At 45.2% G+C, this 16,847-nt stretch overlaps 1 protein-coding gene across 1 annotated transcript in view; it reads right to left on the bottom strand.

Moving 5' to 3' along the window:
• Nucleotides 1-1,710: 1,710 nt before the first annotated feature.
• LOC140392044 (uncharacterized) overlaps nt 1,711-16,847 on the bottom strand; it is a 50,685-nt gene continuing 35,548 nt past the window's right edge. Inside the window, exons 7-9 of the mRNA XM_072477238.1 lie at nt 11,835-11,909; nt 10,429-10,475; nt 1,711-2,165 (exon numbers count right to left, since the gene is read on the bottom strand). Coding sequence (XP_072333339.1) covers nt 2,085-2,165; nt 10,429-10,475; nt 11,835-11,909 — 203 coding nt within the window. The 3' untranslated portion in view covers nt 1,711-2,084. The remainder of the gene's footprint in view (nt 2,166-10,428; nt 10,476-11,834; nt 11,910-16,847) is intronic.

Genomic DNA, 16,847 nt, shown 5'->3' on the forward strand with positions numbered 1-16,847 from the left:
CTCGTCACCGTCAAATTACAAAACTTTGAGAGCAAGTCACCATTTGCCACACGTCAAAGAGGGAAGCTTGATGGGGAATATGGCTAAACTGGGGAGAACTTTTTTCTCTCTCCTTTTCACTGAGGCATTGACTCCTTGCTGGCTTTTGTTTCCACAGGCCCCAAACATCTTCCAATGCTTAATCAAAGTCACCACTTTTGGCAGCCTTACCAATGACTGATGATCTGAAAAATTATCAATCTCCAATGAACGGGAGCCTTTTGGCCTGCTCTACTGTAATGTCTGTATGATTGTAAAGTTTGCTGATACAGTCAAAGCTCACAAATGAGTACTTTCAGCAGTGATCATAAAAATAACTGCAGTCAACCCCATGCCTGCACTAGATAGTAAAACCCATTATTGTAATCTAGCTGCTACCCCCGACTGCACTCAGCCAACTCAACACAAAATTGGTAGCCAGTGTAATTTCAAATCCCTGCAGGGCTCATGGAAAAACAGCCAACCGGCAATTCTATTCCGAAATTAAGAAGTGAATGAACAAATAAGACATTGCAAACATCCAGCTCACCCTGTCACCTAGGTATCAGTCAGCTTTTGCAGGAATATTTTCCTTTATTTCTCCCACTTTAAGGGAAAGACTACAAAGAGGAAATTATTTTGGCTGCAACAACGACTTGCATAAGACTGAACCAGGTGGAGGTATTAGGAGAGAGTGACTGAAAGATTGGCGAAAGAAGTGGGTTTTAAGCAGAGGAGGCGAGGAAAGCGCAAGAGAGGTTTATCAAGAGTTGCTGAAGGCATGTCTGCCAATGGGACAGACCAGCACAATGGGTGTCCCAGGTTCCTCTGTTTAGGATCTCCAGGGTGGCACAGTGGTTAGCTGCTGCCTCACGACGCCGAGGACCTGGGTTCAATCCCGACCCCAGTTCACTGTCTGTGTGGAGTTTGCACATTCTCCCCGTGTCTGTGTGGGTTGCACCCTCAAAACATAAAGATGTGCATTAGGTGGATTACCCCTTAATTGGAAAAAAAAATTGGATACTCTAATTTTTTTTTTAAACGTAGGATCTCCTTTGGCTTTCGTGCAGGTATAGATGGGCTGGTCACTGACATTTGGATTGAGTGTCTTATGAATGTGTCCAAACTGTCAAGGATCTATCTTTATGAAAGGGCAATGCCGGGGGCAGAAAAGGACATCCTTGTGATCTGAACTGAATGTTGTGCCGGTTGCATGTGACCTCATTTATGCTTCTCCAATGTTCACAAACATCTCACACAGTGAGGTGTTTTCCTATCAAATGACCAAAAGCAATCAATGATATCAGGGGACTACAAAGCAGGTGAAAATACACTGCTAAAACCAGGTTCAATTATTAATAAATTGCAACATCATGCAGTGAACATCTCCTGTTCCTCCGCAACTCCCATCATTCTTTCCTGTTATGGAGGAGTGCTTGACCTCCACGACTCATCCAGTCGATAATTAGAGATACAATGCCATATCCTGTGACTTTGTGGCGCAGTATGTTTGGCTATTCCTGAGAATGGGCATCAAGGAAGATTGGCTGAGAGAGATTAATGGAAAATATTGTTTTTGGCTCCCCCACCGACAGCCAGAGTACGTATTAAGTGGAAGGACACTTGTCCTTGATGTCATTCTGTAAGAAATACAACGCTGAAGCATTTCTAATCATGGACCAAGAACATAAATTTATTACATCTAACTTTTTAATTGAAAGCATGAATAAAATAGTTTAACAGCACACTTTATTCAACCAAGCAAGAAACGAACAGTCATGTCGAGCTTCTTTCTGTGGCATTATAAAAATTGTGCTTTTTAAAGGTTCTGTTCATCTGTAACAGTAAAATTATAAAGAGAGCAAGACAGGTTACGATTTCATTAAAAGCTAGAATGATTAAGATTACAGAGAGGGTATAGGACACATTTAGTTAACATGATCTGAGGAAAGATGCTCATCAGTTGTTTGTCAGCAAGCAGAGTACTGGCACTACATTAACAAAAACTGCTGTTCTGTATCCGAGAGAACACTGTATTAAATTTGAGGCATAGATGAAAAATCAATTCATTCCGGATCTTCATCGTGAGAGTTCACATCTTCTGATTCTTTTGCATGATTGGAGTCACTGACATCCACTTCTTTCACCTAAAGAAAAAGTACTATTTATATTTTAATATGTTTCACATTCCATGCAAAGAAAATGTGTTAATATCCACACCTGTAAGTGTATTTTCTCTCTGGTTACCATCTCCCTGCAACATACTCGCTCTGGAGCTTGATATAAAGTGAGTGACTTGCTCCTAAATTGCACCAAAAGCATGATTTATTTTTCAGTGATTACCTGCTCACTAGGTTTGTAAAATATTATTAAAAACCAATACACCTAGAAATTTAAATAGTATCATGTCTTGATAAATTATTTTTTTCAGTTAAATAAATTATTTTGGAAGCATTGTGTTTGTGCGTGTCCTATGCTTTTTCATATATGGAACGGTCTGTCTGGAATGTCTGTGACAATCAATCAAATTCAGTTCAATACATATATATATATAGATCAATTAAACATCAGCATTTGAAGCTGTGTCCAAACACAGTTTGTAATGTTATTTAAGAAAATCTTGTGTAAAACAAAAGCTTAAAAGATCTTTTTGGCAGCAGAGTAGAGAAAACAGTTTATTGACTATTTTGGTGGAGATGGCTGTTTAAAACTTGTGGAAAATGACTTTCAGGAGCTTAAAAATAATAACAATCTTTATTATTGTCACAAGTAGGCTTATATTAACGCGACAATTAAGTTACTGTGGAAACCCCTAGTCGTCACACTATGGCGCTTGTTCGAGTACACTGAGAGAAAATTTGGAATGTCCAATTCACCTAACAAGCACGTCTTTTGGAACTTGTGGGAGGAAACCGGAGGAAACCCACGCAGACACGGGGAGAACGTGCAGACTCCGCACAGTGACCCAAGCTGGGAATCGAACCCAGGTCCCTGGTGCTGTGATGCAACAGTGCTAACCACTGTGCTACCTAAGCAGGATTCTTGAGTACTTTATTGCTGAAAAATGCAGGTCTGCCATCAGGGCTGGAGAAGCATGCAGAGACCTGAAACTTGTGGCACAAGAGAATGAAATTGGATAAGGTGCATCGCTAAGATAATGCTCCACATGGATTCTCTAATGTTTCATCTCAAATAAAGCGAGAAGCAGTGTGTTCACTTCTTTAGCAGGAAGACTGAGTGAGCTTTGCCATGTGTTGTGCAGTAACTGCAGCCTGACATGCACAGCCATCAATGGTTATGCCTCAGGGTCACTCTCGACTGCAACAGGTGACCTTGTCAAGTTATCATGTACTGTTGAATAAGGCACGTGACTGATGCACTCTGACAGGTGGAACCATTCATCACCTTTTTCTATGAATGCTGCCAAAGAATAGGAGAATGCTTTGGGCTTTGCCTGAATTACTGCCCTCCCGCAGGTCCCAGGAATCATCAATTATATTCATACAGCTTTAAATAAAGATCCTGGAGTATTTGTTAATAGAAAGAGCTTCCTCTCTAAATGTTGAGCTAATGGCAGCAGGTCTGTACTCCATTTCTTGCTGGTTTTAATTATGCCTTTATCTCAGGTGTACAAACAGTCACGTAGCAATACAGAACTTGAAGATTATTAGAAAGAAACATGATCAGCGCCCTGTACAGATCATGTATCCTTTATATGATCATCAGGAGGGCGACAAACAAAGCCAAGATTCAACCTGAGCTCTGATTGAGCAAGATCATTTTTCTAAAGCATGTTTCACCGTCTAGAATAGGTGCTTCAGTATGCCGCCAAGAGGGCCTCCAGAATTGCTGCAGGCTGCTGCATTCTCCACAACTCCATCCTGCGGAGGAAGCAACTTTCAGCCGTGACCAGGAAGAACATCACGCAACAGTGCTCCCAGTTGTCGGATCTGTGCATCAACAGCATCATCTCTTACCCCTCCAACCTGCTACCAGCACACCCACTCATGCTCGACTGACAAGTGTTCTCATCTTCACTCATTGCAAGGTGCCACTGTGCAACCACAAACTGTTTCATAATGGTTAATTTCACAAAAGGCACAAATGAAAGCCTGAAAGGGACAATGCTCAACTAGGTCAAACAATAAGGAGCGGTATGGATCTGGCATTTGACTCTGTTTAACGCAGCAACAAGAAAAAGGGTTCTGAGGAATACTAATTTGATTTATGTATTTTTGAATCTCAGATTTGTTTAATAATGGTTACAGTTTGGTGAAAAGCTGACATTAATTTATGGAACTAGAATGAATGGGGGGGCATCTATTCTGTAATGGGCAAAGCTCACAGATTATTTCTGTAACCAAGACAGTGAACACAAATTGTTTATGTAATTGGATGAATATGGGGTTCGGTAATTATTTATATAACTGCGATGACTAAGGAGCACAGATTTACTTTCAACCAAGAACAGATGAGGTCGGTAGATTTATCATTTGTTAGGATGGGTAAGGAGAACAGATTTCTTTGTGTAATTAGGATGGTGAGGGATACAGATCAATTATTCATGTACCTGAGTCATTTTAGAAATAATATGAAGGGGTAATATGGGAAATCTGTGTTGAAAATGGAGAAAACAATTTGTATTCGGATTCAAGACCATCAGGGTCCAAGGTTAATGACAACACAGTACGCTAGCAACCAAAAGAGTTCTATTATTTATAGTATGGCTTAAGTCCTGACATTTAGCTCCCGTATTCTATAAATAAGCTACATATACAGTTTTAGACTACCTACTGTTTTCAGCATTTGAGTTCTAACTGTCCTCCCACTGAAAAACATTTTACCCTCTTCCTCAACATGGTATAGTTAACCTCACAATATGAGACTCATAATCCACGGGACAGCTCCTCCAGAAGTTTTTACCATTATAACTTTTACCATTAAGTGGACCCTTTTGAAAAATAAATGTGACAAAAAAAACTGCGGCTCAGATGTTCCTGGGGAGTCTGGCCAGTAGCGTAGGGACTCCTGAACAGTGTGAGAGAAAGGAAATTATGGAGTTAGTAACTTCTGCCATTGATTATGTCGCTAGGTACTTTTCCACTGTTCCTCCATTATCAATGCCAAATGCACTAAGAAGCAAGTCGGTGTGTATCAACTAATATTTCCCAAAATATAAAGAAACGTGAATTAATAATTAAGTATCAGCACACAATAGTCATCATGTAATGGCAATAGATAATCTTTTTCTGTTGGGAAGATTTGTTGAAGCAGCGCACAATGCTCAGAGCAGTGTACCCGTTCCACATGGGTGCCTGAAAGGAGGAAATCTGACTCTTGAAGGTTATTTTCAAGAAGAAACAGAACATTATTTTATGCCTCCAGAAATACCTGCAGGTGATGGCAGAATAGCCTTGTAGATGTGTACCTGTGATCAATCCTTTTAAATAGTTAGCTGGTATATTAGGAACATAGGATGTTCATCTATATTAATGTTCATCAATGATTATCATCTTTTTTTCACAGGGATGCAAAGAATGTAACTTGGTAATTTTATTTCAGTGTGAAAGTGTCAGGTAGGCAATCATAGAATTTACAGTGCAGAAGGAGGCCATTCAGCCCATCAAGTCTGCACCGACCCTTGGAAAGAGCATCCTACACAAGCCCACGCCTCCACCCTATCCCAGTAACCCCACTTAACCTTTTTTTGGTCACTAAGGGCAATTTGGCATGGCCAATCCACCTAACCTGCACATCTTTGGACTGTGGGAGGAAACCGGAGCATCTGGAGGAAACCCACGCAGCCACGCAATGTGGGATTAGCAGCCCATTGCAAATCTCTCCCAATAGAAGGCACTGGAAATGGAAACCCAGGGAGAAGGTGGCTCATTTAATATCACCTGTTCTACCATTATTATCGAATTTAAATTGCAGAAAGAGGCCATTCGGCCCATCAAATCTGCACCGGCCCTTGAAAAGATCACCCTATTTAAGCCCGTGCCACCATCCTATCCCGTAACTCAGTAACCCCACTTAACCTTTCTTGGATACTAAGGGCAATTTAGCATGGCCAAACCACCTAACCTGCCCATCTTTGGACTGTGGAAGGAAACCGGAGCACCTGGAGGAAACCCAAGCAGACACAGGGAGAACGTGCAAACTCCACACAGACAGTGACCCAAGTCAGGAATCGAACCTGGGACCCTGGAGCTGTGAAGCAACTGTGCTACCGTGCTGCCCAAAGTTACATATATCCCGACTCACTGATCCCCAGTCACCCTCTAAAATGTAATTTGCAACCTGACAAAATTAAGTATACATGGAATATGGGTGGCACGGTAGCACCGTGGTTAGCACTTTAAAACATCTAGCAATGCGGGGATAGTACAGAAAAATGGTGTTGAAGTAGATCAACCATGATCTCATTGAATGGACATGTGGGCTTGAGGGCTGAAAGGCCTTCTGCTCCTATTTCTTATGTCATCAACTGTTGATAACAGCCACAAAACACAGCATTCACATAAAGCAAAATCTTCTAGCTTAAATGTGGAAATGAACATAGGGAACATGGCTTCTAAAACCTATATAGACAGCACACTACATAGGATCAGGGATAGGCAATTCAGCTCCTCAAGCTGGTTCCACTATTTAATTAGATCATGGCTGAACTGTATCTCAATTCCATTGTCCCACCGTTGATAATATCCTTTGGTACCCCAACCTAACAAAACAATTATCAATTCCAGTTCAGTCTTGGAAATTGAATTGACCTGCGTTCATAGTCTTTTGGACAATGTTCCACCTTAAAATTTTCTTGTGCACAGCCAGTTTTCTTTCAATGCACAGCACCTGTACCTTTATCCACCCAGCCAATATTTACCACGGAATAAGTCTGTATGAGCATGCGTACTCACAACTGAGTGGAAACATTGGTTTTGGGGTGTGGGGACAGAACATTTGTTACCTGATTTCTTTTTGAATGGCTGAGCACTAATTTTAAGATTGTGTCCCCCCCCCCCCTCCCATTCCCACCCCCACCAGAGGAAGTAGCTTTTCTGTCTATAATCTACCAAATCCCTCTATCATTTTAACCGCCAGAATTTAATCACTCCTCAAACTTCCAATCACAAGGGAATACACGTCAGTTTGTGCATCCAGTCTTCACAATTTTAGCCTTTTATGGCCTGTCATATTGGTGAACCAATGCTGTACCCCTCCAAGTCCAAGGTTCCGTTCCTGATGTGCAGTGCCCAAAACTGAATGCAATATTCTGGATGGAGCCTGATTAAGGCTCCGTAAAATTGAAGTACAGCTTCTGACCTCTTATGTATTGAAATCCCCTTGAGATAAAGGACAACATTCTATTAGCCTTTTCAATTATTTCTGTACCTGTGAAGTCGCTTTTATTCTTCCCTTTGCTCTTCCACAGTCTCCTGTCATTAATAAATATTCTGATTTGTCTTTTTTTAGATCCAAAATAGATTTTCCACATTGAAGATTACCTGCCACAGTTTTGTCCACTCACTTAATCTCTCTGTACTCCTTTGTAACTTCCTGCACCCTTCTGTGCCTCCCTAACAGCTCCCCTTATGGTGTAAAGCTGAGGCCTAAGTACAGATTACTGAGGTATACCACTTGTCACATCCAACTAATCAGGTAACATTCCCTTTATCTTTATTCTGTCTCCTACATCCCAACGAATGGCAAATTTACAACACAAGGTAACCTGCAATTCCATGTACTTTCATTTTTGCCAATAACCTCTTGCGCAGAACCTTACCAAATGCCTTTTGGAAGTTCAGAAGGATAACATCTAAAGACATTTCTGTCCTCCAAAGATTATGGGCAGAATTTTCTGAAAAATGGCAACGTGCCAGGTTCTGACTGAAAACCGGTGTGTTTCTCGCCAGAGAAACAGTCAGGTTTTCTCCCCAGATCGTCTGACATTTTGTCAAAACAAAGCATGAGGGTGTGTTTTGCACCATCACTCTGGCAGGGCTGGACATCATGGAGCTAGCAAGCCCGCCTCCACAGAGATTGGGGCATCCTTTAAAGTGAAAGTGAAGCCCCGCCCCCATTGTTGGCATCGCGGCTTCAGCGCCCATCCCCAACATCGTCGGCATCCCCACATAATGGGAACCCCTCCCCATGAGGCCCCACCGCTGGCCCTGCTAGGATGGCACAACTAGGGGGTGCCAGCCATGTCCCTCACCACCAGGGGGCTAACACTCACCTCCCAGCCCTCGGCATGGTCATCACAACTGATTCCATTTTAGGAAACCAGGAATGATTCCCGCTAGCAGAGGGGATGGAGGAGGGACATCAGACGGAGTTAAGCTGCTTAAGCATAGTTGAAAACTATGTAGGGCAGTACGGTGGTGCAGTGCTTAGCATTGCTGCCTCACAGCGCCGAGGTCCCAGGTTCGTTCCCGGCTTAGGGGCACTGTCCGTGTGAAATGTTCACATTTTCCCCGTGTTTGCGTGGATTTCGTCCCCACAACCCAAAGATGTGCAGGGTAGATGGATTGGCTACGCTAAATTGCCTCTTAATTGGAAAAAAATGAATTGGGTACACTAAATTTATTTTCAAAAACTATGTTAAAAATGCACTGGGCATGAACCTGATTACATCGGGGGGGGGGGGGGGGGTGGGGGAGGGTCCGTGACTATCGCGTTCTGAGTTCTTGTTGGCGCAAATCCCATTTTTGGCCCCTCATCAAAAGTTAGCGCCCATTAGGCGATTTCCTCCCACAGTAAACGGGCCTGAAAAACCGCGGCCAAAGTTTGCCATGACCAATCCTTTACAAATCTGTACTGACAATTAGAGTCACAGAGGTTTACAGCATGAAAACAGGCCCTTCGACCCAACTGTCTATGCCGCCCAGTTTTTACCACTAAGCTAGTCCCAATTGCCCACATTTGGCCCATATCCCTCTATACCCATCTTTCCCATAGAACTGTCTAAATGCTTTTTGAAAGACAAAATTGTATCTGCCTCTACTACTGCCTCTGGCAGCTCGTTCCAGAACTCACCACCCTCTGTGTGAAAAAATTGCCCCTCTGGACTCTATTGTATCTCTCCCCTCTCACCTTAAACCTATGCCCTCTAGTTTTAGACTCTCCTGCCTTTGGAAAAATTGATAAATCATATTGGTTCAAACACTCAGTCACTCTGTTCTTGATGATAGAATCCACTAAAATCCCCATTGTAACTGATGTTAAACTAGCCAGTAGTTTCCTGGAGCGTGATTCAGCGACTTTGTTGCACATGGCATGGACCCGGGCGCAATGGGTGAATCGCGGGTGAGCCCCAAATCGGGCTAGGCACCGGGCCGATCACGAGTCACTCAACTCGCTTTGCCCACCGCGCGCGATCTGTGTCTCACCCTCACTGGCGAGATCTAGATCTGAATATTTAAATTAACCTAATGGTTCATTCAAATACCCGGATGCTGGATTCACCGGGCGTCCAAGACTCATTGGCCATGTCTGGGAGACCTCGCGAGGGCACCGTTTAGTACTGGTCGACATAAACGTGGACCACACATAACAGCACATCGAGGTAGCTCACAGGCCATTGGAGAACCCCAGATGGTCGGGGATAGGACATGGTGGCACCCTGGCGTTCCCTGACACATGTGCACCCTGGCACTGGCATCCTGACAGTGCCACCAGAGCACCATGTCAGTGCCACTCTGCCAGGGTGGAACTGGCAGGGTACCCAGGTGGCACTTCCAGGTGCCAGGTTGGCATTGCCAGGTGTCAGGCCCGGGAGGGTGAGGGGGTCTGCCCAAAGTTGGGGGCATGGGGTCAAAAAAGCGGGTATGGGGGCCTGAAACTGGGTTAGGGGGAGATCGAGGCTGCTGGACAAAATGGCACCCTGACCTGCGGGAAACCTTTTCAGGAAATCCCTCGAAGAGTGGCCTCGGTGGGGAGAAGCTCCCCGAGGCCACAAATAGCGGCAAAGTGCCATTGCTTAGCTGGATGTTTCCCGCCGCTGCAGCCACCAAGAAACATCCCACTAAATGTGTCATTCAGCAGACTAACCTCAGCACACTGAATCGCGCCCCTGGTTTCCCTCTCCCTTCTGCCTGAAATAATGGTACATTTATTATTTTCTACCATGGAGTCCATACACTTCCAATTGTGTGAAGGCGAATGCTGCAACACCTCATATCTTCATACAAGAGATTTACTTACATTCATAGTGAATGAAATTACTGGCAGACCAGCCTCACAACAAATCCTACAGACTTGATTTTGAGCATTTTGATATAAGCTATATTAGCCTGCCTTGGGGGTGACCAAGTTAAACGATGATGAGGGAGTTACTCATTGTAAAGGTGCTCAGGTTTACCTGGTGATTTTTAGTCATGCATTTTACCACATATTCTGTCAAAAGTGTCTGACCTCTGATTCGGCTGTATCCTCATCTTCATCCTTGGGTTCTTGCATTTCTTTTGGAGAAACAAGAAGCAACATGCAACATAATTGTGTATTGACGGCAGTTCTTAAAAAAAACAGACTTGCGTCATAGTGTCAACTCCGTAAGCTCTTACTTAATGTAACCATTGTTAATTGTTGCAAAGTTTTCAAACCAGAGTTGAAGGGTCAGGGTCCTTTGTGCGAGAAGTCAGCATAGGTGAAAAGAATGGAAGAGATGGAGATCATTGGGAAATTGTGACATGATGACTGAGTGGAGTAACTGAACAGAATTGATGTCTCAACGTGACTGAGGAAGCCATGTATGAAGAATTGAAAATAAAACATTGAAAGGAAAGATGAAGATCCAGATGTAGTACTTGTAATAATTCCACTATGGGATGACTAAAAATGGTAAGCACGTAAAGGGGTGTGATGTTAAGTGCCCTACACGTCAATAAGTCAAGGAAGTTCTGATGCTATGGCAAACTGATAACCAAGTGCAACTTGTTTTATTTTCAATTCTTCATACATGGATTCCTCAGTCATGTCAAACCAACAGTTGAGTCAGCTATTCTGTTTAGTTCCTTTGCTTTAATGTCTTCCTCTCTTTTAATTAGCGTATGGTTCTCCAGACATAAGTGTCATTTGTCATGTATAAGCTGAGACCATGAACACAGTAGGTTGTTTGACTGGGAGAATATCACATTTCTAATCCTCACCCAATATTCTAAGCAAGGATGAGAGTATTGTGTGACTATTGTGAATAGTGTATTGATTGATATAATGGATTTTCCACAATCCAGAGCTCGAGAACTAAAATCAATTTTAGTAGTGAACCATCAGCTCATAAAACTAACGCAGCACATTTGTGGAATCAATCTGTTTTACATAACTGTAGCACCATCGATCACACACGAGGCGAGACGTAAAGAACTTCAATCGAGGCTTTATTGAGAAGACTTGTTCAGACTCGTTCCCCAGCAGCTCAGTCACAGAATGCAGCTGCGGGGATTAACCCAGGTTCTTATACCCCGCCTATCTGGGTGGAGCCCAGTAGGCGGTGGATCCAATCGGGATCCAGCATCTGTCCTCCAATGGCTCCTCGGCATTCATGGTGTACCGTATTACCCTTAATACATACCACCACAATAACTTTGAGACACCACCCTGAGCAATACTCAGAAAGAGACAGCCACCTCGTCAACTGTCTTCCACATCCTGACAAGAGGACATTAATGTAGGACAGCAAGTGTCTTCCCACCCTTATAATTAGGATGACGTAGGGAGACCAAATAAAAAGGGAGATGTGAACTTGAAAATACAATGGGGTACCTCACAAAAGAATTTGGTCAGTAAGCGACACTTAGTTTTCGTGCAAATAATTTACTTACCACCGATACCATCCACAGTTGCCCCAGTGCTATCATCTTCATTCCCTATCTGTACCAGGCACTCAGCTTGGGTTTCTTAAAAAAAAAAGTGAAGGAAGATGCAACTTGTTAAAAGCATAGCATACATTAATGACAGTACAATTTAATATACAGATACTGAGATGTGTATGGAAGTATAGTTCAACACATCTGGATGCAGCATAGAGAGGGGTAATGTATTTTTTACACCAATCTTCTGAACTAATTTCCATCGTAACAATTGTGGATATTGGAGGATAAATATTTTCCCTCGGAAAAAGAAATATTGGACAGAACAGTGAGCAAGAGGTGATTGGAGCTTATAACAAAGGCAACATTCGAATTGTGGGAGACATTAATCTTCATAATCCACATCACTGCAGGAATTCCTCATCGTAGTGCCCTAGGCTCAAACATCTTCAGCTAGTGCCAGCATAAGGTCAGAAATGGAGATGTTCGCTGATGATTGTTGAGTGTTCAGTACCATTTCCAATTCCTCAGATACTGAAACAATCGATGTCTGCCTGGACCAAGACCTAGACAATATTCAGGCTTGGTGTGATCAGTGGTAGGTAGCATCAATGCCACAAGTGCCAGGCAATGACCTCTCCAAAAGGGAGAATATTCCTGTTGAATAGAAACTTAACTGGAACAACTGCTTAAATATCTACAAGAGAAAGTCAGAGGCTCGAGACTCTGGCTTCCCAAAGTCTGTTCACCATCATTGGATTGCAGCAACTCACCAATCCTCCTTCGGAAGCACATTCTAAACCAGCGAAGTCTACCATCTAGTGGAACAAGGACACCAAACACATGGGAACACGAGCACCTGCAGATTGTCTTCCACGCCTTCGCAGCATCCTGACTTGAAACTATGGACGCGATCTACCTGAATGGGAAGAGTCCTGTAGCGTGCGATTAGCCGGGTATTTCGCAGCGCTCGGAGCACCTAGAAACACCACACTATCGAACAGCCATTCAGATAGATTGGAGGCCTCAGCGGGGAACATGCCGCTGAGGCCGTACTTGACAGTGTCAAGCTGGCAACCAGGTGGCACTGCCAGGGTGCCAGACTGGCAGTGCCAAGGTGCCAGGCTGGCACCAACAGTGCAAAGGTGCCCCCCGTCCAGTGGGCAAGCACCTGGGGGCCTCCAATCACCTGGGTGACCCCCCCCCCCAGGAGTGCCATTCCACCTGGTCTCCGTTTGTGGAGACCAGCACTGAACATCGTTTACCTGAGATCTCCAAGGTGAGGGGGTTAGATCCCACGCCTTGGGTGGATCATGGAGGCCCAGCGAATCAGGTATATTCCGGACATTTCCTAAGCTGACGAACCTTTGGGGTTCCTTCTTCAGCACCATGTCGCCGATTTTACAGAGGCAATTGGAGCCTGGTCTCCCAGAAGCCATTTGCGGGGTGTCGCTCCTGCCAGAGTGGCAGATAGATGCAGGGGCAGATGTCTTAGCCTTCGCCTCGCTGATTTTTCGCAGGCGGGTTCTGTTGGAATGGCAGTCTGTGTCTCCACCCAGCTTGGGGATCTCATGGAGTTTTTGTACCTTGAGAAAATTGAATCCATGTTGAGGGGTTTGATTGGGAGGTTTTACACAAGATGGCAGTCATTTGTCATGTATTTCAAGGAACTGGTCACTGTCAAAATCTTGCGGGGGAGGGATTGGGGAGGTTGTTTTTTTTTGTATTTTGTGTTTATATATATTCAAAATATATTCAATAAAAATATTTATAAAAAAGATCATACAAATGCATATTAGAGTGAGACTAGCTATCTCACTCTAACATGCAGATTTGCTAAAAAGTGATCCTGCCCAAAATGGGTGGGATTCACATCACGACGTCCCACAAGATCGCGTTAGATCTCGCGAGGCGTGGGGAGCTGTGTAGATCCCGGAAGAGGGATCTCCTAGCATCTCCTCGCATTGCGCTGCCTTTCAGGAGTAACATGGCAGAAAGACCTTCCCTATATTGCTGCTCCTTCACTGTTGCCAGATTAAAACCTTGGAACTCTCTTCCTAACATTACTTGTGGGTGTACCTACTTTAGATGGACTGCAGTGGTTCAAGAAGGCAGCTCACCACTTCTTCCACAAAGGTAATTCAGTATGGATAATGTAGGTCTTGTCATCGATGCTCAAATTTTGTGAATGAAAGAAAAGACTCGGCAAATAAAATTGGCAAATGTATGACAAAGGCCAGCCATGACCTTATTGAATGGTCCCAGTGGATTATAAATTAGCAAATGTAATGCACTCTTCATGGAAGGAGGAAGAGAGCAAAGAGAGGAAGAGGCCAGTTATCAGGGAAAATGCTTGAATCTGTTATCAAGGAAATCATATTTATGCACTTGGAAAATCAGACAGTCAACATGGATTTCCAAAAGGAAAATCATGTTTGATAAACTAATAACGTTTTTTGAGGATGCAACTAGTAGGCTAGATAAAGGGAAGATAATAAATGTAATATATTTGGATTTCCAAAATACATTTGATAAGCTGCCATAGAAAAGGTTGACAAGAAAGATAAATGTGCTTGGAGTTGGGGGTATTTTAGCATGGATGGAAGGTTGGTTAACGGACAGGAACCAGAGAATAAGGATAAACAGTATTTTCAGGCTGTAACTAGTGGATTGCCAGAAGGTTCAATGCTGGGAGCTCAGCTATTTACAATTCATATCAATAGATTGGGTGTACAGAGTAAAGAATCCAAGTTTGCTAATGGCGCAAAGCTAGTTGGAAATGTGGTAAAAATAGAAAATGCTGAAAAAACCCAACAGGCCTGGCAGCATTTGTGGAAAGAAATAGGGTTAACAGGTGGAATTTTCTGTTGATGGGATTTTCCACTCCTGTCAAAGTCAATGGACGTTTGAATGGCTCACCGCATTTTCCAGTTCCACCCCCACTCCGTGACAGGACCATAAAATTCAGCCCAACGTTTCTAGGTAAGATTTCTTCAGGTGGAAATGTAAGCTGTGAAGACACAAGGGATGCGTAGAGATATAGGGCGGAATTCTCCCCAAAATTTTGAAGTGTGGTCTCCAGCGGGAAACGAGGTGCGATTCCAGCCTGGTGGATCGGAGGGATCCAGATTGCAATCCACCCACATTTAGACATTTTTTAGGAACTGGGGCGATTCACACTGTGGGGCCCGAAGAGGCTGGCAAGCATTTATCCTCAGAGATCACAGCGCCATTTTTAAAGGGTCCGCTGATCTCAGAATAACTCAATCGCTGCCAAGGCCCCCCCCCCCCCCCACAATCAGTGGCAAGGCCCCCCCATTTGCTGGTAAGGCCCTCCCCCCAATCTCTGGCAAGGGACCCCCTCCTTCAAGTGAGCGACACCTGAAGTGGGCTCCCCCTTCAGGCCTTATCTTGGCAGTACCGAATTGGCACTGTCCCGCGGCACCCTGGTAGTGGCAACCTGGCACTGCTAGGTTGGCACTGCCAGGTTGGCAGGGTGCGGGGGCAGCACTCAGACAGAGCACCTGGTCTTTCTAAGAAGGACTTCGGAACAGAGGAAACACCAGTAGGAAAACAAACTGTCAGTCAGAGCATCTGGCCTTTCGAGGAAGGACTTCGGATCAGAGGAACCCCCAACAGAAAAAAACTGCAGTTAGAAACAACATCTGCTCTTTCTAGGAAGCACTTCAGAACAAATAAAAAACCTCTATGAAAAAACTGCGGTTAGAATCAACACCTGCTCAAAAGAGGAAGCACTTCAGAGTTAATGGACCACAAAGAGTTATAAAAACAAATAAAACTAATTTCTCCTTTGACATAGCCATATATTTTTCTGTACCTTCATCTGACATCTTTGAACCTGACGTACTGAAAGAGGATTCAAAGGGAAGACTTTTACCTTCACTTGTCACAACATTGAAACTGGCTAAAACAGAGTCCAAAGGTTTTCAAGGCTATAGAGGGAAGACTTGCCACATGACCCCCATCCCAGGAAAGGTCCCCAACCTGAGCTCCTCCAGCCCAACCCAGCCCAGCCCTAGATCCCACCGCTCCTGAAGGACAACCCCTAATTACCCTGAAAGTGTGTAGAGAGGGCACTCGCCCCTTGCTCCCCTACAGCGTCCGTTGCACCTGGTGCTTGCTTTTAGGGACCAATAATGATTCCCGCCCGGGTGACTTGCCGCTGGGAGGGGAGGGAGTGGGTGAATTCCAGGAGGCCACTGCATTTAACTTTAACCACACTAATGAAATTAAAATGATTGCAATTGAGTTGTGATCCGGAGCGGGATTTTCCCGTACCCGGCGGGGCGGGAGGTCCTGGCGGGACGGAGTGCCATGAACCACTCCAGCGTCGGGCCATCCCAAAGGTGCAGAATCCTCTGCACCTTCAGGGGCTAGGCGGGCGCAGGAGCGGTTTGCACCCTGCCGGCCAGCGTGGAAGGCCTTTGGCGCTGCGCCAGCCGGGGCCGAAGGGACTCCGCCGGCCAGTGCGGGTCCGCGCATGCGCAGGAGCACCAGCGGCTGCTGACATCATCCCCGCGCATGCGCAGGTGGGGGTTCACCTTCGCGCCGGCCATCGCATAGGCTTATACAGCCGGCACGTAGGAAAAGAGTGCCCCCACGGCATAGGCCCACCCGCGGGTCGGTGGGCCCCGATCGCGGGCCAGGCCACCATGGGGGCACCCCCCGGGGCCAGATTGCCCCGCGCCCCCCCCCCCCAAGGACCCCGGAGCCCGCCCGCGCCGCCCGATCCCGTCGGTAAAGGACTTAGTCCAATTTACCCCGGCGGGACCTGCATAGAATGGGCGGGACTTCGGCCCATCGCGGGCTAGAGAATCGCCGGGGGGTCGCGGCGAGCGGCCGCCGACCGGCGAGGTGCGATTCCCGCCCCCGCCAATTCTCCAGCACCGGGAATTCGGCGGCCAGCGGGGGCGGGATTCACGCCGCCCCCTGGCGATTCTCCGACCCGGCCCGAGGGGGGGGGGGGGGGGGGGGGGGGGGCGGTCGAAGAATCCCGCCCCAGGT

The sequence above is a fragment of the Scyliorhinus torazame genome, chromosome 15 (genome assembly GCF_047496885.1).
Source record: "Scyliorhinus torazame isolate Kashiwa2021f chromosome 15, sScyTor2.1, whole genome shotgun sequence".
NCBI lineage: Eukaryota > Metazoa > Chordata > Chondrichthyes > Carcharhiniformes > Scyliorhinidae > Scyliorhinus > Scyliorhinus torazame.